The following is a 27,878-nucleotide window of genomic DNA, read 5'->3' as shown; positions in this document are numbered from 1 at the left end:
ATAAAGTTCCTTATATAGACAAAGAAACCTAGCCAACAACTTGACTAAATATCTCACCCTTTCCACACCTAAAATGGCCGGCCTCTTTGTTGTTTGTTTGGGCTTTGGGCTTTTATTATTTCAAGTCATCCAATGCTTGAATAAAAGCCCAATGGGTTTAGGCCCAATGGGCCCAATTAAACCCGAACGTTTCTTTAAGCCAAAAACGATCTTTATCGCTTTTATGATTTCTTTAGACTTTCTAAATTAATCACAACACTTAATTAATCCAATTAATTATTTCCTTCATCCATTAGTTACTCACTACAATAGTGTATTGGTGAACAATCTTTTAGGTTTTAATTAGCAAGGCAGTGAGGTGATTGGCATCAATCCAATTGATTATATTTAATTCAATCACTTAGTGAATTAAAACTTCATTTTAATTCACCTTTCTTCTTTGACGACTACATTTAATCATCTAGAAGAACTCACAAGCTATGAGTGACATCTAACCATATGTCATAGCTACCCAAGCTAATGTAGAAGTTTATTCGGAGAACCTATTCAGTTGGAATTACAATGTAATTCGATCCTTCTCTAAAACAATACTCTCAATCACATTATTAGGGTATGGATATATTATGTCAAACCCCTAATGTGATTATTCCTTCTTATATGATTCAATTGAGTCGTATAGGAACGCTTTCCTTTATTACGCTCGATACTTCGGCCGAAGATTCCCGAATCATATCTTAGAGTATTCTTCCTCTCTTATCGAGGATTAGAGATTCCTTGTTGTGTATACACTTGCCTTCATGACTAAGTGGCTTAACCCCAACTATGCCGTTGACATTCTGATAGAGTGACTTTTGACATAATCAAAGATCAAGTACTTAACCACAAGACAACAACGATGCCTCAGGTCAAAGGACTACTTACATTATTCCAACCATTAGAGTTACTTGCTTGACATGTGAGTAGACCTCCATGCAAGTACTCTTGTTCGATTGTGTTCAGTGAACTCATTCCCTTAATGAGCACCTACATACTTGTCTTAGTGTCACAACACGAATGGGATGAGACTTTCCATCATTCCAATTGAAGAGGACACAGTATGTACCGGTCTACGCATTGTCAGTATCCCTCCGACAATCCAATGACCAGGAACCTTTTTGGACATTTGGTTATGTGAAGAAGGTCTCTGTAGTCTAACATCATTAGATTACTTCTTCAATCGATCCATTGTCCATGGATACACTATTTAGGACATATATCGTTTATTGAGATAGTCCTAATTAGTATCTTTGCCATTTGATGTATAAGAATCATCCATACATCGATTCAATTGTCCTGAAAGGTTTCTTCCAAAGATTGACTTTCAGGGCATATTTCCAACATGATGAGGATTTGATTTTTAATTGCATGACTGTTAAAGAAAGTTACAAACATGGATGGAAGTTTGATATACTCTTTGTTTTATGCTTGGTTGTAGTTAACGTTTACGAATTCAATGTAATCACAAAAGAAAAAAATAAGTTTTTGTAACATGCTTGAAGGAAGGAACTCAAACTAACGCTACAACCCTGAGAGACTTGAGCCTAAACTTTATTTGGAGAGTTAGTAATCTGTGATTTGTTGTTTTCTAAAGTCATTGCATGATCTCATTATTCTTTGCTTGGTTACTACTTAGAATATGTTTTATCACTTTAGTTCCAAATACTAGAACTCATACCCGTTTCATTCAAAACTTAAAATTGAATGCATAACATATAGCGAGATGAAGTTGTTAGTAGTTACCACCAGAGCCAAAAAGCCTTCATTCCATGCATTTGTTTTTGTAGGTTTAACCCCTTTGAGCCTTAATTAGCCTATTTTCTTTGTTAGCCACATTATCCTCAACTAGCCTAGAATAGGACTATCCACACCCTTGTTCTTAAAGTATAGTGGATAAAAACTTAGAGGGAATTCCTTTTGATCAACATTGTTCCAGAAAACAAGTGTGGGGGAAGAAATGAGGCACGGGTAGAAAAAGAAAAAAAAATAATTTCGTGGAAAATAGAAAGGAAAAAGAAAAGTTGCGAAAAGAATAAAGAAGAGCTGAAAAATATGTGAAAAGGAGCTCTAAAGTGTTGGTTGTTGAAGAAAGGGTCCAAAAAGCTTGAATTTGACCCTAAGTGTTGCATGAATCTTCCCTTGTGTTTAAAAGTTGATTTCTGCATTCAAAAGTGAATTCTAGGTGTCAATTTCATTACTTTGCTTACTATTGCTTTAAGAACGTTTGTTTTCCTTACCTTTCTTTGTTAGCCAATACCCTTAGCCCCATTACAACCCTTAAATCAAGGGGGTGTGATCTATTCTGAGATGCATAGGAATAGATAAGCTCAAATCTGTAGTAATGGAAAAACGTCTTTAACACTACTTTGATGGTAGCAAGTAGGTGCAATGCTGCTTTATGCCAAAAGATTATCACCGCATAAGATGTCTAATCTAGCGCATTGAACTCAGTACAACAAACACCAATTGTACTTAGATATGGTTACCTCACGTTCCAATATGGAACCTTATGCTCCATATCCTTCATAAAGGTCTCATTTGCATCTAGCGTACAAACGATCAGGGTATACTTGGACATAACACCTTTTGGGTCTAGTTTGAGTGGTGGACCAGAATACCATCAGAACTTGCTCGAAAATTTAGGTCAAGGTAATGTCAAGTTTTCCCAAGATCATTCATCTTGAAGTCCGACTTTAGGTGCGAGTCAGTATTCTCAACTCTTGCAATTTTGGATTTTGTACACGTAGGGGCATATATCCCTAACTGATCAAATATTCACTTAGATAGGTATACCACATCTGACCGGATAGTTCTGCATCCATAAAGTGAATGCCTTATCAGAACCGAGAGGGTGTTCTCGTGGTCTAGATCTATTTGAATTGGTACATGTAAGTCCTTTGGAAACTCCATGTAGTTTTCGTATCAAGATCCCAGAGATAATACAACCATGTTTGTAATGCTACAATTAATTACATGGCGTATGAAAGAAGCCTTACGCCACAAGGCGTCATTCGCACTATTTAATTCATCTCATTCGTCATGGATTGATTCTTCTAGTTAAGTAATCAGTTCTACGTCGAACTAATCAACGGAACGCAATTCGTTATCGTTGCTTTTCATTTATGTCGGTAGTTACCATATAAATGAAACATCATCTATGATAATCTCATTCCAATTCCATATCTCATCGAAACTATTATACTAGACTAAGAACTTCAGGTCTCAGGAGTAATCTGGATTTAATCTCATGAAATGGAAATGATTGAGAACGTGATCAAGGGACGGATTCGTTCATGCCATGCTCCTTCAATTTCGGGGAAATGAATCCTCAAACCGAGTGATATGCCATGTTTTTGGTGTATGATAAATTGATTGGCTAGTCGCCAGTGTATAAGGGTCAACCACAGTAGTGGCGGTCTTGCTTTCGGGACGAAGATCCATCGTACATTTGGTACACATCTTTGTAGGCACATTTGCAGCTGATATATGTGATCTCGTCACTTTTTACTAGATCAGAGAAAGTGTCTAGTTATACTTTGACTATCTAGATTGGGATCAAGATGAGACACAGTAGGGACATCCACGATAATTCGTGTCGTTCTGTATGAATGGTGACGTTCTTATCTCTCCTTAATGGCGGGACGACTATCTCATAAATGTGACAATTTGCAAAACAAGCGGTAAAGAGATTGCTTGTTAAAAGGTTCTAAGTAACGAATATTAAAAGGAAAATCATAACCGACATAGCACAACCAAAGACAAGCAGATGCGATATGTCGAGTTCGTATATGGTAACCAACTGACAGACACTTTACAAGGTTGGATTGTGATGGGCCTCAAGAAGACCAACATGGTTGCTTGCAATATTGCATGGCCCCAAGCAGAGATCGGGGAACTTGATATGTATGACCAATGATCGTGCAATCATTTGAAGGCATTTAATGAATGCTTCTGTTGGGTCGTTCTGGGTATGAACATGGGGTACTTTATGTTCAACTTCAAAAAGTCAACCGACATGCAATATCCATCAAAAGTTTTCAATGTAAATTTTCCAACTTATCCAATCAAATAGGTTTAATCAGATAATCAGGGTGGTGAGGCATGAGCTTGTTAATCTGAGCCACTAATGTGGAAAATGTAGCTTGTGGACAATAGCCACACGTGTGACTAACGTGTAGATGCATCAACCAGTACTATAAAGTATCTAAATGGTCCAATCAATCCATAAATATCCCCTTGAATCCTTTGTAGAAAAGTTGGAGGGTGCTAAGGCATGATACGCTTCCAGGTATGATGTCTTTACTTCTAGTAAGAAGATGCCCAAAACGGCGCATCACGGATCATCCTATATATCCCAAACGTACATCCACAACGAAAATTCCTTTGAATTCGCAGGCATCTGGCCTGCCACATAGTGGGCCTGAATGGGTGTAATCCATTCGTCAAGTGTTTCATCTTCTTTAGAATACGCTTCTGGCTATATTTGTAGGAAGTGCAATATGGTAATATGTGAAGGAATTTTACTCCATTTAATAAGAGCATATTTATGCAACTTAGTTAGCTTGTTTTCTTGCACTTTTATAGTTAGTTTGTGGTTATTATAGTGTTTTAAGCTATTTTCGTGTGTTTGTAGGTCCAAATGACAAAGTTGGCGAGAAAGTGCAATTTGGAGCCTTTTGAAGTAGTTTTGAGCATAAAATGGATATCACATGCTTGGAGTCAAATGGATGGACAAAATTGAAGATCAAAGGAGGCAAGAAGTGAAGAAATGAACATGAAGAACAAAGAGTTCAGAATTGGAAACCAAAGTTTCTAAAGTTGGAAGTTGCTATTCTTGGAGGTTTCCATTCTTGAAAGTTTCTATTCTTGAATTGGAAGTTTCCTAATCCTTTTTCAGCTTTGTTCTAAGTCCATGCCGCACCCTAGGGCCCTAATCCTTTATTTTCTGCTAAGTTTAAACCCTAATCCATCCCCCCTAGGGTTGTGCCGCACCTAGTGTTCTAGAAGCCTAAAAATCTGCATAAAACCCTAATTCTTTTCTCCCTTGGATGGGCCAAGCCTTTTATCTCCAAAACCCTAACCCTTTCCCATCAGATTTTGTGGAAACCTTAGCCTATAAATAGATGTTTTAAAGCCTAAATTCGTCACCACCCTTCACACCATTCAGAAACACCTTGCCGCAACCCTAATCACCATTCTACATCACAAAACACCATCCTACATCCATATACATCTCTGCCGCACCTTTTGGAGAAGAAGGAAAGCCTTGTCGTGCATTCCATTGATGAAGGAGGGCCTTGTGCGCAAGCCATCTACATCCTTGGGAGTTTTAAGAGTTCTTTCTTCCTTCGTTTCAGTTTCGATGTCTATTTCAATTTGCTTTTCAATTGATATGAACATGTGGAACTAAATTCTTATTAGTTAGTGGTGAATTTGAAGCCATGGACATATGTTAATATGAATTGATTCCTTTCAGTTATTGTTTCGTAAAACATGAATGCGATTTACTTATCTATTTGATTGATAACTTATTCTTGTGTGTTGATTAAGGAGGCCTACTTAGTTTGCATGCTTGAATCTGATGCTAAATTATAAGGGACTTTCACCTAATCGTTAGAAACTTATAATTACAAGTAGTGGAGATTGTTAGTCACAATCATGTTAAGTAGATTCTTGGCAAAAGTATCATGCAGTTCATAGTTATAATTGCCTTGTCAATGCTTATGATTTCCATGGAATTTAATGATCTTTGAATGTATCTCTATCATGCTGTTCATATAGGGAACTTGAGAAGAATAATTTGAGTTGTTGCATGCATTCATCCAATTCAATGAATTTAGGGAAATCTGATAGTTAATTTGTGCATTCACGATTAATTTGGGGTATTGTCATTCATGGTTTAAAGAAACAATACTGGAAATTGATTTATGTTGCATATGTTCATGTGTGGAGAATGATCCTCTAACTAGCTTTTCACCCTTGAATTCATCTCAATTTCGTTTTAGTTTACTTTGATTTGCAATTTGTTTAGTTTTAATTCAATTTCGTTAGAAATCAAACACCCTTTTCTGTTTTATGTTATTAGGTCAGAATCTGTCCTAATTAGGTTCTTTATAGTGTTTTGAGTCATTATAGGTTAGGTTTAGTCCATAACCATTGTTTGGGTCTTAGTTTAGTCTTAAATTCGTCCAATTTCATCTCTAGAATCTGTTTTGAGTCTAATTGTTAGTATTGTGCTGTTTTGAGTCTTTGAAGTGTTTTCTGAGTTAGTTAAGTTACAATCTGTTTTCTTTTAATCTTTTGAGTCAAAGTAAGTTTTAATTTCGTCCAAATCACTTGTTAGGTTTAGAATTGAGTCAATTTCACTTAGTTTTGCAGATTTGAGTGTCTTAGGTCAGTTTAGAGTCTATAGAGTCTATTCTTGTGTTTTTAAGTCTAGTTTAGTGTTTTAGAGTTTAATTTCAATAGATTAGCAGTCCTAGTTAATCCCCGGTTTAGAACGATCCCTACTTACATCTTTGCTACAATTGTCATCAATAGGGTTTAATTTGTGTGTCAAGTAATTTTCACATCACCATTTTCTACATTGATTTCAATATGGTAATAATGCTCTCGAATATCCTTAAGGCTTAAAAGGCGTTCTTCCGGAACGAGTGAGTATAAGGCTTCCCTTTATGGTAAAATTAGTATCATTAGACAATATAAGGCAGTGCCATGCCCCACAATTAGGTTGGATAAGCCTGAAAGGTTATCAAGGGATGGTTAGGTATGAAGTTAGCATAGAACCAGACTACTAACTTCCCCACAAAACATACCTAAGCATAAGTTAATTGTATTAGTCACATGGTAATTTTTGTTAATTAACTCTTATTCGAGAACAATAGTGACATCAAAACATCAATCTTAAATCTGAGAATAAAATAAATTGTTCACAAAGTAAACAAATATATAAGGGGGTTCGGCAAATACGGCATTCCATGTCAAATTTCGCTCACCAAATGTGTTAGGTGGAGCAAAATTAGTCTCACAAATTGACCACGAGAATGGTACTCCTCAACAACATTGGTAAAAACACAGAAAAGTGCATAACCAATGATCTATTCCGTCAAAACGGAGTTAGATTATGCAGGGTTGAGGTTTAGGAATACTATCCCGTATTCTTGAAGTTTTTAGGTCTTAGGTGCCAAGGATCATGCTTCGAGCATGATACCACCTCTTAGTAACCCCAGATTCTACCATAGGTTGTAAAACAAACTGAAATTATTGTATGAGAGAGAGACAGACCTAGACTTGGGTTCGGTAGGATCCAGTCGAAACTGGAGGGGTCAGTTTGTAGCCTCTGCCGAAGCAGAGCAATAACATCCGGTACACCTCTACAGAAGCAGAGCATGCAAGTCGGTGCATCCCTGCCGAAGCAGGGCACCACCATTCGGTAGACTCCATCTGAAACTGGGTATAATCATTCGGTATCTCCCAGCCGAATTGTTAAGGTACCTTTCTCTCACAGGTGTGGTAGTAATCAGATCTGAGAATTTGGTAAACTTCTGCTCTCTATATGTTATTTTAGGAGCAATTTAGATATAGAAGGACGAGAAAGATTTTCTTCCAGTCAAAAATTCGATCGGATATAAACTTCAAAATTGTACCTATTCATGGACGTAAAGAATTCAATCATGTTTTGCTTCAGGCAAGAATTCATCTTTGCATAATTTAAAACAATCCATAACGAGTCAAAGAGCCATGGAGTCTTCAGCAGTGAGGTACTTCCATTTGATATGTTTCAGGCATAAGTCTTCAAATAAAGATCAGGGCAGAGGCTTATTCAGCTCTTCCACACCATAACTGGCTACAATGATTTCGCAACTAATCATAGTCAAGCGAGGTGTCACGTCTTGTATTCCACATAAAGTAGTTTCTTGTTCAACCAAATCAGTGAAATCAAACTTGTTAAGGTTCGACAATACGCTGAATGGTGGGAACAAGAATGTTATTAGTGTTTAGGAAATAAAATTTCCATAAACAGCAAAGTTAGAACATGTAGGTTCTAAAACATGGTTTGATTTAAACATATTTAAGTATGGAGAACTTCAGGTCTAAACATGAGTGTTGCGCGTTAAGAAACTTTAGATTTCTATGGTACTTTTCCGAAACTTTGGGTTTGGGAGTATGAACTCCAAGTTCATAATACTTGCAAACAAACACAATATATACAAGACAAAAATATATAGCAATTGAAAAATGCATGTAAGCAAGAATATATAGTGATTTGATTAAGTATTGGTCTTCGGGTCAATGGAAAGAATTGGGCAAAAAATATAAACCTAATAGTGCCTAAAAAACAAATTTAGGTGATTAAATTTGGTGGCCCAAAATGGACCAAAGTCCACAGAAGCATAAAAAATATGTGCCTTGAGGCCCATGCCAAAGCCAAGGAGGAAGGCACAGGCCTTCCTAGCAGTGCTGGGTTGCATCAAACAGGCTCAAGGAGCGGGGAAAATAGAAGGCCCAAAAACAGAGGCGAAGATCATGTGTGATATAACGTAGGATAAACTGGAGGGCCTACCTAGGGCCGCGATCCAGTGTGGCACGCCACATGGGAGCACCACACATGTGGGCTGAGCAAAGCAACTATACTAGGCTACTGCAAGCGAGCATAGGAAGAAAAAAAACTTGTTTGTTACAGGTCGAGTTCGATGCATGGTGATTTATCCATGAACCAGTCATAATGACGGATAAGGGTCCTCGACGTCGGGGATGTGTGAAACCCAGGGGATTCGATTCGGGAATCTTCTATTTCAATGAATTTCAACATAAATTCAAAGAACGTCATTGAAGTCAACTTGAAAACCCAAACTAACACGACTGCAGGTCGTGATGTCCAGAAAGAATGGCAAAGCCATGGTCTCAGCTTCCTGCGAGGGTAGGTTTTCTGGGTTGGGGATGACGTGCTCCAAAATGGCGTCGTGTTCTCAGCGCAGCAGAGTTCTTTCAATTATATGCATATATAATTCAATTTATGCATATTCAATATAATTCAGTAAAATTATGATTCTAATGCATACACAATTTATGTAGAATCTAAAATTCGAAAAACGTAAAGTTGGTTTATGCATTATGGTGAATGTTCATGTTATCAGGGCTGCAAAAATAGCAAGATAATAATCGTTGTTTTGGAAAAACTTGATTGCGTGATGACATTGATGAACTGGTTTGATGCAAAAAATTATTTCTTTAATTTCGGCTTTCCATCTCCAAAGCTTGTATCACGTTCAACATATGAAAAATAAATTGAATCAATAAAAGTAAATATGTGACAGCCTGTCCCGAACGTATATTTTATTTTATCCTTGAGAGCGTGGAAATTTCTATTATGCCCTTTAATCGTTGAGTCGTGTGTGTGTATAGGCTAAGATTTTGGACCAATTAGTTCTATTCCTAATTAATTGGACCTAATTAGAACTAAAAGGCCTAAGGTTTTGGTTGATTGGCACTGGACCACACACACACACACCAACCAATCCCGTTGACTTTCTCTCTCTCCTCCCTCTCGGATTTTCTTTCATTTCTGTACAACCATACGGTTATTTGCTAAACCAGTTTTTCCTTGCACGGATCGAGGCTATGAAGTTGGTTTTTGTATTCCTTGCGAGTCCAGGAGCTAATCCATACCTTTGGTGGGACGTGAAGACGTCAGGAACTCAAGAACCAAGAAGCTCCAAGGAGGTACACTGTTCACTCGCCGTGATCGCAAGTGTTTCTTAAAGTTTTGAGCTTTTTGGAGGTCTTAAATTGTCTTCACGAAGCTTTTAGAAGAATTTTGGATGGTTTTGAACGTCAGGAAGCTTGGGTTTGGCAATTTGCAGGAGTCACCGGAATATCGAAGGATTTTCCGGCAACTTCCCGTTGGTTTTAGGACTATTAAGTGGTAAGAACTTTTTCCTTTCATCCTAAGCTTCATTTTGGTTTAAGTTTCATGGATTTTGGTGGAAAAATGAGTGAGATATGAAGCTTTAAAACTTTTCCAGAATCCGGCGATCGCAACGGTGACCGGCGCCGAACTCTGGCGAACCAAGGAAGAAGGAGGAGAATATTCCGTCAAAGTTGATGGAATATTCTAAAGGCGTCAGGTATCTTTAACGGCATATTTTATATTTTAATGGAATATTCCCTAACACCGTTAGGGAATCCGTTAGTGTGCTAGACACGTGCTTGGGCATGGGCGGCGAGTTTGGCTGTGCCTTGGCCGGCACGTAAGGGCCCTTAAGACGTCGGAAATTTTTTCTAAAAATATAGGGTTGTTCCTCAGGTTGAGTAGGTCACGGTGGTATATTCAAATACCCCAATTGAGCAATGTATGAGAAGTTATTACCTAGTTTTGTTTATGTGCTTAAAAATAACGTTTAAATAATTGTTTCGCATATAGATGAGACCTATCCTGAGGACGAGCACAGTCAAGCGAGGCTCGGGGGTTACTATCCTTCCACATATCAGTGAGTGGGCTTTTGGTTTTCAGTATATATTTATATACTTGGTATTTGTCCCAGAAAACTTAATTAAATGGTTTTATACTTTAAAATGCCATGTTAAATACTCTTTATGTTTAATTGTGCATTATTATGGTTACATACATATTGTTGCTCGACGTTGTGGACGCTCAGATAAGCTTCAGGTGAGTATATTGATGGTAGTGAGTACATTAGTGCTGAGATATATTTTGAGATTATTATCTTGCACCCTGGTGTTAGTGCTTCGCCCGAGGACATGGCCTAGCCTTCACGTGATCGTTCACCTCCCACACCACACGCTCAACTTTGATCCAAGGTAGGTGCCAACCTGTCGTATAGACCACTTTAGGTGGTTCCAACTCGTAGGTGACTTGCGATACTTCGCACAGCCTTCACATGACTGTAGCACTTAAGCGTATTTATTTACACCTAGCCTGTTGTACAAACCACATTAGGTGGTTTCGACTCGTGTGCAGAATTTGATTGATGAGTTGTGGACCCAACCGTACAGGTCACTTTAGGTGACTCCGGCTGGCTTACTATTTCATAGTGATTAATTGCACCTGACTTACTTATTTCTTTATGAGATTTGACATGGTATATTCAGTGGATTTGTTATTTTGAATATGATTTTGAGATATAATCGTATATGCTATTTTTTTGGTATGATATAGGTTTTACGGCGAGGGGTTACTACTTTTGATAAATGAAATGGTTTTGAAAAGCTTTGTTTTTTCCCACTCACGCTTTCTGTTTTGCGCCCCTCCAGGTTTTAGGTAGGAGTGCTCGTTGGTGGCTCATGAGGAATTGACAGTGGTTCTGACAAATTATCACTATTGTAGGACCATCTTTGGTATTGTATAATTAGTATTCGTCCTACTGGATTGCACTCAGGCTACTTATGCTATGATCATTGCACTTACACCTTACCTTATCTAGTGCTCTACTTGGTTGTTTTTATTTATTCGCATTTCTTATATCATTATTGCTTCCGCACTGTGCACATGGCTACGTCACCCTCAAGTGACGGCCAACATGCCTCGATATTAGGTCGGGGTGTGTCAAAATGAATTAAAGAAAATAAAAATTTAATCAATTAAAATAATTGAATAGTATTACTCTCTGATTGAAGATGAATAAATTCTCTTTAGCATAGCGTGAAAAGTGTGTCTTTTTATGGCAATGCAGCTCAAAACATGCAGCTCGCTGGTTGGATTCTCGAAACCCTAGTTCATTTTTTGTCTTTCAATTATATGCATATATAATTCAATTTATGCATATTCAATATAATTCATATAATTCAATAAGATTATGATTCTAATGCATACACAATTTATGTAGAATTTAAATTCGAAAAACTTAAAGTTGGGTTATGCATTATGGTGAATGTTCATGTTATCAGGGCTGCAAAAATAGCAAGATAAGGACCGTTGTTTTGGAAAAACCTGATTGCGTGATGACATTGATGAACTGGTTTGATGCAAAAAATTATTTATTTAATTTCGGCTTTCCATCTCCAAAGCTTCTATCGCGTTCAACATAAGAAAAATAAATTGAATCAATAAAAGTAAATGAATTCAAGAAAATCAAAATTTAATCAATTAAAATAATTGAATAGTAATACTCTCCTGATTGAAGATGAATAAATTCTTTTTAGCACAACGTGAAAAGTGTGCTGATAATGTGTTGCGACCTATATTTATATGAAGGGTGCGTCATGGAGAGAAAGAGAGTGGGGAATGGACTTGGGGAATTGTGTATTAATTCCCTAGTCCTTGTGCCTTTATTTATAGTAATAAAGAGGAGAAAAACTTGTTTTCCAAGGAATACAAAGTCTATTAGGAAAGATCTTCTAGATTCTAAAGGATCCCTAATTTATCTCTACTTAAGATTTATACAATCACAATATGTATTAGAACGTATGTCACAACAAAATTAAATTAGTTTTGGGTAATTTTTAGTTTTATTTGACTTATTGGGTTTGATGGCAATTTCGTAAATAATGTGAAGTTGTGTTAACATTTTTGGTTTAACATGTGTTAGTAACAAACTTGGAAGAAAGATTTGATGTTGCATGTTGAGCTTGGCCTCAACCCGTGGGATTTAATTTTTTGGGTCCATCGTATGTTATTTTTGTCATTTTCATTAAGGTGGTGCTATTCACATACCCATCTTTTACCTCTCACAAATTTCTCTTAATTTTCAATTGTCGAATCGAATGAATTGAAGAATGTCAATGAATAAAAATTAACAAGAATGTGTGGCAGGTAAAAAGGGATGTGCGAATAACGCTACCCTTTCATTAAATCTCAAGCCATTTTTATGAAATAAAAGTTGTAGATGAATTTTTTTTAAAGAAAAAGTTGGCCTAAAACTCTTTTATTAAAGCTCTTATTTTTAAGGACTCTTTAACACAAATTGTAAAGGAAGGAAACAGTGAATTTTTTTAATTATTCTCAATATTTGACCATCGGATTAAATTAATTAGACAGATCAATAGATAAAAATTAACAAATTAAAATGTGTGAATAGTCTCGCCAGAAAAATCTGTTGGTAGCATTGTTTTATGGTGTAAATTGAAGAGAGAATGATTAAACGTACGATAATATTACTAGAGTCGGCCTTCCCCAACTTCCAGGCTTTCAGCTCCCAAATCTGGATCCACCATCTCCCGCCATTCTGCCACCACTCCGCCACCTGACTGCCCCTAAAAATGGGAACGACGACGCTGGCGCCGGGACTGTCCCGGAAGCTGAAGAAGGTCTTGGAGTGTCGCACCGACTCCCCCGATGTGCTGGCCTCACTCAACACCCTCTCTTCTTTCTATTCCGAAAATACCCCTCAGTCGCGACGGAACCTCCGATCCACCATCGAGAAGCGAGGCCTCGCCACCAACCTCGAGTTCCTCGAGGCCTCCCTGGCAGCCCAAGAGGCCTTGGATCGCGTGGAGGACGAGGTCAGTGCCCTGTCCACTAGCTGCGACAAGATCGCCGTCGCTCTCAGCAGCTGCACCGCCACCACCGGTGACATTATCGCCACCACCGAAAGGCTCAAGCAGGAGCTCAACGTCACCACTCAGAGGCAGCAGATCGTCTCTTGCTTCCTCCGCGATTACCAGCTCTCTAATCAAGAGGTATCCATCAAACCAATTGCGTTTATAAGTTCTGAGATTTGATTCTATTGATTGATTTGGGTTTTTGTTGCGAGATTTGAATCAATTGATTTAGTTGTTGATTTGGGTTTTGGTGTTGATTTGTGTTGAGATTTGAATCAGTTGGTTGATTTGTTGATTTGGGTTTGTTAGATAAGTGCATTGAGGGATGAAGAACTGAATGAAAACTTCTTCAAGGCGCTTAATCATGTTCAAGAAATTCATGCCAACTGTAAATTGCTCTTGAGGACTCATCACCAGGTACTCTTTACTCTCATTGAAAAATTTTCGGGAGCCAGGAGACATGAAAGGTGATACTTACTCAATTACAATTCACTTGCAGCGTGCCGGTCTGGAGCTCATGGATATGATGGCTGTCTACCAAGAGGGAGCGTACGAGCGCCTGTGCAGGTTTTTATTTTCTTACCATCTTCCTTAATTTGCGTATGTATGAGGTAAATTTCTCTTCTCGAATGGTCTAACATGTTATCTTGGAAGACTGTCAATCTAGACCACTAATTAGGTGAATTCTTGTTTACATACGTGGCCAAGATTACAATATGGCAACATAACATTCTTTGATACGGCAAGAGAACTGAGAACATTACCTATATGTATAATTGTTTCAAAATTTTGAGACTAGCATTTTGCTGGGATAGATGAGATATGATGTATGAGTCTTTAATTATTCCTGTGTTCTAGGTGGGTTCAGGCGGAATGTAGAAGACTTGGTGACTCTGATAATCCTCAAGTTGATGATCTTTTGAAAACAGCAGTTCGTTGCCTCAAGGAAAGGCCTGTGCTTTTTAAGTATTGTGCAGAAGAGGTGATTCTCTGTGCTAACCATTTCTCCCTTTTATCTATTACCTTGCTTATTCACTTGTCAGTGAATCTTCTAGGTAGCAAACATGAGGCATAATGCATTGTTTAGACGGTTTATCAGTGCTCTTACACGTGGAGGACCTGGTGGAATGCCTCGACCGATTGAAGTTCATGCTCATGATCCCTTACGATATGTTGGGGACATGCTAGGCTATTTGCATCAGGTGTGAAAACAAAGATCTTGGTTGTGTTGCATTTCCATTTGTGAATTATATTCATCATCTGTCTTTTCTTGCTCCTGTTGCAGGCCTTAGCATCTGAGCGGGAACTTGTCTATGCGTTACTGGATCCAGATGCTACGGGAGATACAAGTCCAACCAGAAACCAGTTCTCCAAGATCCCTGAGAGTGATTCTCGAAAGACAGAATCTGATTTGATGTTTGTTATGGATAGAATTTTTGAGGGAGTTTGCCGGCCATTTAAAGTAAGAGTTGAACAAGTTTTGCAGTCCCAGTCCAGTCTCATAATTTCATACAAACTAAGTAATACCCTGGAGTTCTACAGTCACACTGTAAGTGATGCCTTTTCATATTCATCAATGGAATAAGTTGATCCACATGTTATCTGGCTTTCTTTTCCTTTTTCCCTAATATATGGCTGTCTATCTACATGCTACTTGCAGGTATCAGAATTTATTGGGAGAGAAACAGCTTTATCTGATACATTGTGGACACTAAAAGATGCTGCTCAGAAAACTTTCTTTGATATTCTGAAAACCCGAGGGGAAAAGCTTTTGAGGTACCCTCCCCTTGTTTCTGTTGATCTCTCCCCTCCACCAGCAGTAAGGGAAGGAGTCTCACTGTTGCTTGAAATAGTTGAGACTCATAACAGCATGATGCTTCCAACTTTAGGCAAAGATCCTTCTTTTGGTCCAGTCATATCTGCTTTACTCGACCCAATTGTTAAGGTGCGTTGTGCTGGACATTTCGTTATGTGAATGGCATGATTGATAAGCTTGCTTCTGGTTTCATGATGGTCAAAGCAACATTGACATTAGTCTTTAGGCATGCTTGAAGCTTCAAAACTGTCACATTCCCATTAATTAGAACAAACTTACTGAGAACTTCCTTTGAGTGCTTTGCACCTATTGTTGTGAGTTTGTGTAATCCCTCAAACAGTTGCTTTTTATATTAGTAGAACCACTCCTGTAAACGATTTAAGTTGGCACACCTGGCCTTGGAAGCCAAACTTGTTGCAGATTCGCAGTGTGGAGTCATATCTTGAAACATCATACTGAGAAAATTGTTTCGTTGTACCTCTTTTATTAATCATGTTACAATTTAAGGGGATTCAAAACCGTGCTGATGCACTCCATGTGAAAATTAGTCTCTTTAACTTTTCAGTCAGAAATTGAGATCTGAGATTGACGTTTAATTTATTAAATATGTTGAATTAAGTTCCTTGCTTCTACCATTGCAGATATGTGAGCAAGCTGCAGAGGCGCACAAGTCCAAGGGAGTTGGCCACTCTTCAAGAAGAAGTAAGATGAGTTCTGACTTAGGTCAATTTGGTAAATCACCAGTTGACGCACTATTGTCCAGCAGCAATTCTGCCCCGTCGTCTCAGGTTTCTTTTCTCATTACTTTCCTAGCCTCTAATTTCAGATTAATCTCCAGCCAGTCCTAGGATATCGTGGCTTACTGTTAGATTTTGTTGTAATTCTCGTCAACTCTAGTTTGTATCTGTTCCTGGTGCTAAGTTATGATGAATCCCATGTCAATCTATACCAAAAAAATGTGCTTTTAAAATGGCTGAAAGCACTTTCGGTGAAAATGTTTTTGGAACCAATTCTTAATAAAAATGCAAGTGAATCCTGGAAAAGCACTTAAAGTGCTTTTAGAACCCAAAAACATTTTCGCTAAAAGCACTTTCAATCATTTTAAAAGTACTTCCAAATGAGCCAAAAGTACAATGATGGGGTCTTATTCTTAGAAATTTCTGTAACTACCTCTTTTCATGCTTGTTTCAAAGATTTTTGTGACGCACTCCAATATTCTGATCAATTGCTTTATTCTGTATTTATGCTTTAAGGCAAAAACTAGATTTCTGAGATTATTATGCTCTGCTACAAAGCCGAAAATTCTGGTACCAAAGATATTATTATACTTTCCTCAGGATTTTAGAATCTTAGATATACAAAAAGGACCTTGGTACTAGAACCCTATCTGCAAATATTAGATTATCAAAAACCAGCCATGACACGGGAAATTGGTGTATTTTTCGAAAATAAAAGGTCCTGTATTTAATGATAAATAAATTGGATCGTGAGTCACTTGTGCATAATCTTCCTCACTGCTTTCGTCCTAATGCCTGTTTAATGGATTGGTGCAGTCTAGTGAAACATCCTCTAAAATTTTCCTCATCAATTGTTTGTGTGCCATCCAACAACCATTGCTTGGGCATGAGGTCGCAGTGGAATATGTGAAGAACCTGGGGATGATGATAGATAAGCACATGCAAGCCCTTGTAGAAAATGAAGTCGATACGATCCTTAAAAGATGTGGATTGTCGCAGAAGATGACTTACTTCCGTGACTCACTCAGCAAGGAGACTGGCACTACCCCATTGGTAGAGATAGAGGACACTTCTCCAGCATCTCTTTCCGAGTGTTTGAAGGCTTTCTTTGGGCTTGTCTTGGGAAGTGAAAGTTCCCTGCCTGAATTTGAGCAGATGCAGGTTCCGAAGTTGCGTTCTGAAGCTTGTATCCAAGTGGCTAAATCATTGGCCGAAGCATATGACCTTACGTACGAGGCAATTATGGATCCCAAAAATGGCTACTCAGATCCTAAGTCGCTGGCGAGGCACCCTCCAGACCAGATAAGGACCATTTTAGGAATATGAAGCACTGATTTTTCTTCTCCCCCTTACATTTGTGTTACTCTCAGATTTTCTCGTTCTACAGATTGTTGAAAACTCATATCTCCGTCGGAACAAGTTTTGTTGGATATGCGATTGTGAAATGTTAATATTATTTAGCAGAAGAAGAATTATATGCAAGTAAATTAATCTCTGTAATGGAATAAACAAGTTGTTCAGTTGAATTTCTCTTACGCCGAATGACAGATGCGTGGAATTGTGAACAATTTTGCTCATTTGGACTACTAATTGATGTGTGGATGACAAACTCCAGCGGCGACGGAGAAAACCCTGGCATGCAATGCTGTTGTTAAAACAGTAGAACAAATTTTCCGTTTTCTGCTAACGCATTGATACGAATGTAAAGTTTTCTTATACAACTTCGTTAAGGCTCCGAATTTGGGGTTTAGCTTTCCAACGGTCTTGAGTTTTACTGAAACCACAGAAGCCACAACAGAATGAAGCGGCAAGCGTTCCTTGCGTTTTATCCCTTTCTCGTGTGTGCGTTCCATGTGTGGTTAGTCGGGCGACGGGCTAGGACCTAGCGCCTAGACGGCCATGCAGACCAGACGGATTTAAGTATATTTATTAGATATTGTATAAATAGCTGCCTATTTATACTTTAAAAAATACATAATTGTATTGTTATACATAAATTGCAAAATAAAATGACTTGGAAATTATAATGTATTGGGATACATATTGAGTATTAAAACATAATGAGCGTTCATTCAAGAATTCAACAAGTCTCTTACATTTTCTTGAAAAAATAAAACGCAAAGGGTAAGTTATTAATTTTTTGTACAAGTGGGAGTCCCAACCTAGAAATCGGTCTAGGCGCCCTTTCTTAATTTTCAAACCCCTAAGAATTAATCGGGACAGTGGCCAGCCACCTAAGCGAGAATTTTTAGAACAATGCTTACATCATTCACCAAAGCTTGCTAAATTTGTTCCTCACTTCTGCATTTACAGCAACGAATTGGCAGATCTACTGATCAACATCCGCATCCCGGGAACTTGAGCGACAATTGGCATGATTCTGCAAACACCTCAGGTTGGTTTCACCAGACATCAATTGTTGAGATTAAATCCAACTAGTGTCACCCGGTTGCACCAAGTCCCTTGGCTGAGATTAAAGAGAGAGATTGTTAGCTCAACGTATAGCTACCAAAACTCCTTGAGAAAACATGATCATCCACCAGTAACGTGAATTTAAAAGGATTTAGCACCGAAATAAACGAAAGAACAGGATTTAGTTGACGATATATGCCGTAATAAGCATTAAAATACAAACTGATATGTGCAACAAGCATTATCAGTTTGCACTTATTACAGAGGAACCTGCAAGAGGTTCAAAGAATTTTTTTCAGATGCCGATAAAACGCAAATGATTCTTTACAAATACCGGCAAAACAACAATGACAAAGAAAGCATGATGATCATCCCAGGTTAGTTATTACGAAAGGAGTACGGAAAATGTAAATAAATTTTGAAACTTAGTTTGAAGGCCGAGCAGAATAGGTAGGCCCATAATTCAGGGAACTAAAAGAACACCACACATTCCGGTCAAAAGTTCAAAAAAAAAAAAAACACATGAAAGTTTAACCTAATACTCATGCATCTGAGCTAGTAAATTACCTGAAAAAAAAAAAACATCCGTCAAGTTTTTCCAATGTATCATTCAACAGCAAGGGCAGCATCGGGTTGAATGCCATATTGTGCAGCAGGTTTCTGTAACTAACCAATAAATTCAAACAGACAAAAGAAAAACAAACAAAGAATTGAAACAATGTAGAGGGCTACCTTTTCATCTTAATGATGCCACACAAAGTTTAACTGGCGCAAAACCATCCATTATGTATTACTATCGCTTTCAATTTTCATGCTTCAAGTTCCACCAACTGAAACCGTTTAGCTTGACAGTATTCTGTTACAAGCTAAAAGTTATACTTTAGGGCATAATCATCCAATGAAGTATTCTTTATATACTATCTATGTTATGTATATATACATCCATATATGTAAGAATGTGTGTACATATAAATACGCATTCACATATATGCGCGCGCACACACACAGAGATTACATAAGCCCAAAAAGAAGAAATATTAACAGCAAATCAAAACAGTATCAAAACCAATGTATTAAAGCATAGTCTGTAGAATTTATAACTTTTAATCAATATGTTTGCTTATCTGCGAGACTGATAAAAAAACCAACGGAAGTCCAAAAGTCTTTGGATACCATCGTGAAAAAGTGAATGTATAAGATCATTCGTATTATCAATTGGACATATTCAAAGAAAGATTGCTCAGAAACAATACATATATGCCTTTCCAAAACTAAAATATTAAATAGCATAACACAATGAAATAAATAAACAGAGCCCACATACATAACACACGTAATCAACAATTATTTAACTTGAAAGAGTAGGCAAACCTTCAAAGAATGAAAAAATATACCTGCAACTGCATGCATGGCACCTGTTCCCTCAATGAAGGGGAAGAAGGTTCCAACATCACTTTAGCCGGATTTTTCTATTATACTAACTGGCCCTTCTAAAATTAGAAACCATCTCCTTTGCTAATTGACTAGCCTTTTGTATCTCCCCACATGAACAGAGTGTGGCAACTTGCTTATAGCAATCGTCAAAATCTTTAAACTGAGACCATCTCCCTCCACCGTCATAATTTTCCGCCAACTTCTCTACTTTCTTCATTTCACAAAGCTGAATATCCAAATCTGCACCGGTGGAGGTTACAGAATTTGAAACAACTATACCAGAAGGCTCCCTGTCATAAGGCTTGTCTAATTTAAGAAATTGTTGGTGATTATTAGGTGAACCTCTAACAGGGAAAAACATGCACCCAATTTCATTAAGGACAGTAAGTGATTCTTCGATACGGCCTTGCTCACATAAAGACGCAAGAAAACCTTCTAATGAATCTGTTTCAACCTCAACATCAACTCTATTTATTAGCTCCAAAACAGACTGGGAGTTGAGCATTTCTCTCAAGATGGTTCTGGCTTCTTCCATCCTTCCCTTAGCGCATAGACCTCTTAGTAAATATAAGAAACCCAAAAAATCAGGTAATGTACCTTTTTCCTTGAGCTCAACAAAGAATTCAAGAGCTCCTTCTATATCACCCTTTAGACAAAAGCCATTGATTATAATACTAACAGTGAATTCATCAGGCCTGAGGGATTTTAAATCCAATTCATAAAGAAGCTTCAAGGCATCATCCATATCTCCAATTTTGCAATAACCATCAATAATCAAGTTGTAAACATGTGTATTTGGCTTAAAGCCCTTGAGAACCATCCTCTCAAATAACTCCTTGGCATCCAAAAGAAAACCCTGTCTACGTAAGGCATCAATCAATGTAGCATATGTGATTTCCGTGGGTACCAAATTAATTTTCTCTAATGAATCAAATAGCCGAAATGCTTCAACAAGGTGGCCTTGGCGGCATAATGCATTTATAACTGAATTATAAGTGATGATATCAAGGGCCACTCCTTTATTTTTAGCAATAATACACAAATCTAATGCCTCACTGATATGTCCTCGTTTACAAAGACTATCAACCATAAGTGAATAATCAAATGCATCCAGGATAGGTAGACCATCTCCGGCCACCATGACAAGTTTATATGCATCCAAAACTCTACCAGTCTTTATAAGTGTCTTATAAAGACTAACAGGCAAAGTGACGGCTGCAGGCATATCCTTCATTTTGTCTAGAAACCAGAAAGCATCATCAACATTCTTCAGACTTATGTAGTAAGCTAGAATCTTGCTTACCGTGGGTTCTTCTAGGCCATATTCTTTCACAAAGATGGTCAAGAAGGATTGAGTTAGCCACTCTTTCCCATCACTGATAAGACCTTCTAAAATTGAACAGTAAGTTTTGCTTGTGGCAACTGACCCTTTCCTCCTCATCACCAAATACACTTCACATGCAGACTCAGGAAAACCTCTCCTGCACAAGAAGCTGATAGCATCATTGCAAACAATATCATACACTTCTGTCTTCAAACTATCAATCCGTCGAACCAAATTTATAACTCCAACTGCACTTTTGTCTTCAAAAATTGCCTTCAACAGAATATTATAGATACCTACATCCAAACCTAAACCTTTCCCACTGAGTTCAATAAATACCTCTGTGGCCATATCTACCATTCCCTGCTTACAGAGCGAACTGATAATACAATTATAACATGCAACGGAGGAACCTAGTGTCCTTCTGAACTCATCAAATATCTCAAGTGCCTCATCCATTCTACCAACTTTACAGTACCCGTCAATCATTGTACAATATGTACTGGAATCTGCAACCAAACCCTTATCTGGCATTCCCTTGTATAGTATATAAGCATCGTCAAATGCCCCCACCATGAACAGTGCTTTGATAAGTATGTTACACATAACAACATCCATGTAGACTCCGGCTTCCTCCAATCTTCTCTTCGTTTCAAGAATCCCCGTGATATTTTCTTCCTCAATATATCCATGTAGCAGCGTACTATATGTAATTGTATCTCCAAGTATACCCTTTGAGATCTCATCAGCCTCGCATGTCCTCCCAAATTTACATAATCCATTAATTACAGTATTGTATGTGACAATGCTTGGATTAATCCCCCTCTCCTCCATTTTATGTAGCAAATCAAAAACATCATCGAGATCTCCTCTCATGCAGGACCCGTGAATTAAAGTTGCATACATGAATTCATCAACTACAATTCCCAAATCTTCAACCATCTTGAAAATAGCAAATGCCTCCTCCATTTTCCCTTTCTTGCAAAACCCCAACAGGATGGCAGTATACGTGATCAAATTGGGTTCAAGCCCATCTTTCCTCATCTTTATTACAATACCGAGCGCTTTTTCCACATCTCCTAGCTTGGAAAACCCATCTATCATAATACTATGGCTAATTGTATCAGGTCTTATGCCTTTGTTCACCATCTTTCTATTCTTCCGAAATACCTCCATTAGAACCCCTTCCGAAATATAACCACAAATCCAAATACTGAAGAAAACAACATCAAATGCCCAACCTCTCTTCTCAACCCTACAAACCAAATCACAAACCTCATTAACTCTACCCAATTTACAAAGAGCACCTGCAAGTGCTGTATAAGTCACAACATTAGGCTCTAAAGCTCCCGAAGCCACAGCATTCTTGAAAAACTTGACTGCGATTTCCGGCTTCCCAATCTTACAAAACCCGGAAATTACTGAACTAGAAACAAAATTATCAAAAGGGTACTTAACTTTCTCATCAGTCATCAATTCCAGCACCTCAATTGCCTTGCTCATATCCCCCTGATTGCTAAACGAACGAATTAACGAGCAAAAAGTGAAAGAAGAAGGAAAAATACCGTAGCTCCCCAAGCAATCCCGCAACACCAACAAAGCCTTCTCGGGGTCTTTCCGGTTGACACATAGGCCTTGAATCAGAGAGTCCCACATCCGATTCCGCCGCAAACTCGAAGCTTCGACCATCCGGGTCCTCATAAAATGCTCTGCTTCTTCATATTTCTGCAAGTTTAGGAGAGCCCAGGTGAGAATTACGTGCGTTTGGGCGCTGCCTTTGATTTGGTTGGACTCCATTTGGGAGAAGAAGTGGACGAGGGTGTCGAACCGGCGGGTTCGAGAGAGGAAGAGAAGGAATTGGACGATGGATTTGAGAGTGGGAGAGAAGCCGCTTTTGAGCAGAGTCTGAAGAGGTTGGGGTTCGGGGAGGTTGGTTCGGCAAGGAGATGAAGAAGAAGAGAAGTGTCGGATTAGTTTGGTGTGGAAGATTGAGGAGAAGAAGATTATCATTGTTTGGGAATTTCTTGAATTTGTGTGCTGCTGCTTCCCCTCGAAGCGTTGAGTGGGGGAGTTGAGTTTGAAAGCTAACCAAACATGCGGAAAATTGTTCCATGCTGCTGCGCGGTGACGCTATGAGTATTGGATTGCCTCATTAGACCGTGACAAAATAAAGTGTAAAAAAAATATGTTGATTAAGAAAAGTTAATATAGGTTTCGGTTCTAGGTTGGAAGATCCGTCAGAACCTATAAGCACATAGCAAACCTCAATACTGAGGGTAGCTCAAGATTATATAAGCATATAGCAAACCTTATTACAATTTTTGTAAATTACAATTTTTGTACAGATTGCGATTTTTCTGCATGTTGATTTTTGTACTGAAATCGATTTTAGGGATTCCTGTATTGTAGATTCAGTTCATTTGCTTTGAATTAGAATTTGGGGATTTAGGGGTTCGGATTATTTGCTCCGGCTTTGTTCTCCGATGAGTCCATACAAAATATCGCGATAGTTTCGAAAATATCGCGATATTATCGATAATATCGATAATATCGCGATATTTTTCCTAAAACAAGTTGGATAGTTAATAAAATATCGGGGTCCCAAAAAAACGATAATATCGGCGATATTTCGCCGATATTATCGATATTTTCTTCACTGATTGCCTCATTAGACTGTGACAAAATAAAGTGTAAAAAAAATATGTTGATTAAGAAAAGTTAATATAGGTTTCGGTTCTAGGTTGGAAGACCCGTCAGAACCTATAAGCACATAACAAACTTCAATACTGAGGGTAGCTCAAGATTATATAAGCATATAGCAAACCTCAATACTGAGGGTAGCTTAAGATTATATAAGTATATAGCAAACTTTGTCCCTCACCGATGCGGGATAACTCTCAACACATCCCCGCACGTATGACGGATTTTCAAGTTTACATATGGACAAGACGTATGATTAAAAAGATGCTATGTATATATGATTATTCGTGTATGTCTCAGTATTCGTGACTGTGTGTGCAAGTTAGGGTTCCACAAGCGAGGAGTTCCCAAAATTTCAAAGTTGGGCCTAATCTCAACTTGGACCAGTGGACTGTCTCTTCAAAGTTAGCATTTCACCCCACTCATTCCCACTTTTTCTCAGCTCCCAAGCCACCCAGAGAAGCAGAAAAAGTACCTCAGAAAATATGACCAACACCAGCTCCATTCTTTCCCCAAATCCGTTAATTCAGTTGAAAATCCAAATCCCCCCCAAATTTCGCGCCAGAAAGTTCCCCACAAATTTCTTACCAGTCTCCGCTCGTCTCGACGATTCCAAAAGCACCTCCACCGACCCCCAACTCAACCTCTCCGTCCTCCGCTTCACACTCGGTAACTCTCTCGCTCTCTTTCTCTCTCTTTCTCTGGACTGAGATTTCGATTGTGATGGATTGATGGGTTTTGGGTAGGAATACCTGGGCTGGACGAATCCTACTTACCAAGATGGATTGGATATGGGTTCGGTTCGCTTTTGATTTTGAACCATTTTGTTGGTTCCACTGCAACCCCAGCACAGCTTGTAAGAGAATGAAACGTTTTTTCTTGTGTTGTATTTGTTTCAGTTTGTGTTGGATTTTATGTTAATTTTTGTGGGTTTGTGGGTTTGTGTGTTTTTTGTTGGGTTTTCGGATAGAGGACGGAGGCTTTGGGTCTGTCTTTGGCTGCATTCTCTGTCGCACTTCCCTATCTTGGAAAATTTCTCAAGGTATACTTTTCAAGGCACTTATAAATTCCACTTAATTAGATTACAATTAACAGGCGATCACTCTGTTTTTCTAATAAAAAATTTCGAATATGCGAGTAGCTTGTTGTGTGCACTGCCTACTCAGCCTTTTTGTAAGCCTGATTGTGTGGAGTTATATTGCAGGGTGCTACTCCTATGGATCAGACGACCATCCCACAAGGGTGTGAGCAAATATTTGTTATATCACATAATGTCTCAGATACTCAGAAGGAGGACTTGGCTTGGGCTACATACATATTGTTGCGCAATACAAACACCATAGCAGTGGTACACAACAGGTTTTTATTACATTTGGAACTTCACAGTAAAAAAATTTACCTGGCAGATAGATGGAGAGACCAAATCAATATTATTTTGGATGACTATGTAAAAAATTCTGTTGTGTTGCTAGAGAGTGATAAGTAACTGAACAAATAAATTATGTGCTTATGTTTGCAAATGTTTTATATAAGCTCTTCAGATGTAGTTGTTCCTAATATTTCAGATGATATCCGTACAAAATGAATTGTGTATACGCGGCTATTGGAACATACCAGATGAGGTTTCAAAAGCCAACGCACTTGGTTGGCTTGAGAAACAGATTGAAAGTATTGGCATTTCTGATTTGAAGGAGACCCTATACCTATCTCAGATTGAAGGTAGCTATAACTTGTGCATTATTTAATCAGCGCTGTTTTTGAAAATGACTGTCTTTTCTTGGAATAGTATTGAAACCTTGATTCATGTTTCAGATTCTGGACTTTGGGAGATGCTACCGCAGGGGACTCGTTCTCTCCTTGTACAACCGATTCTCCAAGTTGAGCATTCAATTGACAATGCGATCCAGAAAGTCGAGGGATTTGTCTTGTTGGCTTCCACCATGAGGTATGCATATAGTGATAAGGACAGGGCCTGGATTGGTGCTCTTACAAACAAGTTCAGAGGTAAGCAATAAAGATAGAGCCTTGATAGGAGCATTCCCGTAAAGAAAAAAACCCCAGAACATATGTGCAGCTTTGTATAGCATGTGAATTACACTGCAGCAATTATTATTTTAAATGCAGCTTTTTGGTTCCGTTGATCTCTCTTGTGATTCATATAAGATTAGCATGAGAAGAAGTTTTGCTTTTAGTTCTTTTAGCACCAGAATAGGAGGAAATACAGAAAAATGAACACAGTATTAAAAGCAATATTAAATTTTAGGATTAAGTACCTAAAATTCCCCAACCTTCTAGTCTCATTCCAGATTGGTTTCAACCTCTTTAAACATTCTAAACAAGTACCTAACCTAGTAAAAATGTCACATCTGTTAAGCCCCAATTAATTTTTCAAACCTAGATTATGTTCAAAATCCACCAATTGGGTTTATCATAGTCAACATTAATTTTAGTTGCCTCAAAATTTTAATTTCAAACATAGATTATGTAATATGGAACCCAATGAACAAACGAGTATTGAATTAAATCAAAAATAGACACAAATTGAAATTATATTAGGAGGGCAATCTTTTGACAAAGAAGAGGGTTAAGAGTTCAGATAACGTTTCAATGAGCTTGTTTCTGCTCGTGATTTCCTCATACGCCGATTCTCGGCTTGTAAAGCTTCTAGTTCTTCTTTGTGGGTGATGAAGATGGTGGTGGTTGCATCATGACAGTCCATACCATTTCAGCAACCTCCATGACCTTCTTTTCGATGTTGGTGGCTAGAGTTGTAGGGTAAAGTTAGTGGTTTTGTGTTGGGTTTAAAGGTGATGGCATGGTGGGGCTGGTGGCGACTGTTTGTTGATGGATGATATGCTTCCATGACCTTCGAGTGATTTTGGAGACAAAGTATGGTCTAGTTAATTTAAAAGATTTTTAACTAAGGCTTAATAGATGTGACATTTCAATAGATTGGGTACTTGTTTGGAATGTTTAAAAATGTTAAGCCCAATTTGGAATGACACTAAAAGATTGGGGGGTTTTAGATACTTAATCAACAATGAAACAAATATTTGGTAAAATGATTGGGAAAGGGCAGAGAATTATAGCATATGAATTATAGCATAGAATTGGTAGACAATAACACATTACTTGCCCACCATTCATCATCAGGGCCCAAGTTATAGTAGGAATTATGAAGGGAAGGTGGTTTTGTATGTGTTTTAGTTAAATTACAATTTTGTATACACAATTATTAAGAATTTAAGTGATTTGGGTTTTGTCCAGAAAACGGGGAACCAAGGCCGAAATGATTATCTCACCTCGCTTCCCTTGTTGCCCGGCTTTGGTGGCCTTGAATTGTCATCACCATTGTTCGTTTGTTACTGTAACGCTACTATCGGTGTTCTAGTTGCCCCCACTCATGTTTTCAGATTGATTTATCAAAATACAGAATCTGAAACCTATCTCTTTGAATTCCGTCATTTCGAAATTTCTTAGTACTATCATGTACTTCAAACTATGTCTTGCTAAACGAAATATGATATCCAAATTGGTTGGTTGCCCCAAATCTTACTTCTTTCTCAAGAACGAATTCACCCGTTTCGATGGCTATCAGCCGTTAGAAAAAATGAATCTCACAATTCATCTTCAATGGTTGACAGCCACCGACACGCACAGAAAGACAATGTACTTCATGGAGTGGAAGAGTCAAGAGTAGTTTTGGAGTAATGAGTCAGTTTCACCAACATGCTGCCCCATGTATAAAAGGTCAAGAGAATTTCTACGTTTGCTTAACCACTAAAGCAGTAAAGCAAGAATTAATAATGCTCCCACTCATATGACACTCAAATCATTATCTTTCACAAACCTTAAATGGATTTCTTTTGACTATTTCACACAATTAATTACTTTTAGTTTAACTGCAAACCAAACTTCA

The 27,878-nt window shown here is 38.1% G+C and overlaps 3 protein-coding genes across 6 annotated transcripts; 2 read left to right on the top strand and 1 right to left on the bottom strand.

Moving 5' to 3' along the window:
• Positions 1 to 13,073: 13,073 nt before the first annotated feature.
• Positions 13,074 to 17,615, top strand: LOC103453780 (conserved oligomeric Golgi complex subunit 6). The gene is made up of 9 exons (XM_008393358.4): positions 13,074 to 13,674; positions 13,846 to 13,953; positions 14,036 to 14,103; positions 14,395 to 14,518; positions 14,592 to 14,738; positions 14,822 to 15,085; positions 15,197 to 15,481; positions 15,994 to 16,140; positions 16,906 to 17,615. Exons 1-9 carry the CDS (start codon positions 13,255 to 13,257, stop codon positions 17,413 to 17,415), a joined length of 2,073 nt encoding a protein of 690 aa, XP_008391580.3. The 5' UTR covers positions 13,074 to 13,254; the 3' UTR covers positions 17,416 to 17,615.
• A 517-nt stretch (positions 17,616 to 18,132) lies between these two features.
• On the bottom strand, positions 18,133 to 23,435 carry LOC103453782 (pentatricopeptide repeat-containing protein At5g57250, mitochondrial). 4 transcript variants are annotated; one of them, XM_029091946.2, is made up of 4 exons: positions 19,896 to 23,435; positions 19,234 to 19,357; positions 19,069 to 19,161; positions 18,133 to 18,556 (listed from the first exon to the last, which is right to left on the bottom strand). In XM_029091946.2, exon 1 carries the CDS (start codon positions 23,267 to 23,269, stop codon positions 19,979 to 19,981), a length of 3,291 nt encoding a protein of 1,096 aa, XP_028947779.2. In that variant the 5' UTR covers positions 23,270 to 23,435; the 3' UTR covers positions 18,133 to 18,556; positions 19,069 to 19,161; positions 19,234 to 19,357; positions 19,896 to 19,978. The 4 variants fall into 4 exon arrangements, with proteins under 4 accessions (XP_028947779.2, XP_070667318.1, XP_008391582.3 ...); XM_070811217.1 differs by lacking the exon at positions 19,069 to 19,161 and having other exon boundaries at positions 19,896 to 23,396; XM_008393360.4 differs by lacking the exons at positions 19,069 to 19,161; positions 19,234 to 19,357 and having other exon boundaries at positions 19,896 to 23,396.
• Positions 23,436 to 24,276: 841 nt separating this feature from the next.
• LOC103453781 (protein COFACTOR ASSEMBLY OF COMPLEX C SUBUNIT B CCB2, chloroplastic) lies at positions 24,277 to 27,509 on the top strand. Its single transcript, XM_008393359.4, has 7 exons — positions 24,277 to 24,628; positions 24,706 to 24,815; positions 24,930 to 25,001; positions 25,164 to 25,307; positions 25,525 to 25,678; positions 25,772 to 25,963; positions 27,227 to 27,509. The coding sequence occupies exons 1-7, from the start codon at positions 24,445 to 24,447 to the stop codon at positions 27,250 to 27,252; spliced, it is 882 nt and encodes a 293-aa protein (XP_008391581.3). The 5' UTR covers positions 24,277 to 24,444; the 3' UTR covers positions 27,253 to 27,509.
• The last annotated feature ends 369 nt before the right edge of the window (positions 27,510 to 27,878 follow it).

This window comes from Malus domestica, chromosome 13 (genome assembly GCF_042453785.1).
Source record: "Malus domestica chromosome 13, GDT2T_hap1".
Lineage (NCBI taxonomy): Eukaryota > Viridiplantae > Streptophyta > Magnoliopsida > Rosales > Rosaceae > Malus > Malus domestica.
This window is presented reverse-complemented; position numbering and strand designations above follow the sequence as displayed.

What these genes read in the sequence shown, in the direction of transcription:
- LOC103453780 (XM_008393358.4), top strand. Translation starts at nt 13,255, where the DNA reads ATGGGAACGACGACGCTGGCGCCGGGACTGTCCCGGAAGCTGAAGAAG. An exon ending in TCTTGAGGACTCATCACCAG is followed by an intron (nt 13,954 to 14,035) that starts GTACTCTTTACT and finishes ATTCACTTGCAG; the next exon opens with CGTGCCGGTCTGGAGCTCAT. An exon ending in TGGAGTTCTACAGTCACACT is followed by an intron (nt 15,086 to 15,196) that starts GTAAGTGATGCC and finishes TGCTACTTGCAG; the next exon opens with GTATCAGAATTTATTGGGAG.
- LOC103453782 (XM_029091946.2), bottom strand. Translation starts at nt 23,269, where the DNA reads ATGATAATCTTCTTCTCCTCAATCTTCCACACCAAACTAATCCGACAC.
- LOC103453781 (XM_008393359.4), top strand. Translation starts at nt 24,445, where the DNA reads ATGACCAACACCAGCTCCATTCTTTCCCCAAATCCGTTAATTCAGTTG. An exon ending in CGTCCTCCGCTTCACACTCG is followed by an intron (nt 24,629 to 24,705) that starts GTAACTCTCTCG and finishes GGTTTTGGGTAG; the next exon opens with GAATACCTGGGCTGGACGAA. An exon ending in ATCTTGGAAAATTTCTCAAG is followed by an intron (nt 25,002 to 25,163) that starts GTATACTTTTCA and finishes GTTATATTGCAG; the next exon opens with GGTGCTACTCCTATGGATCA.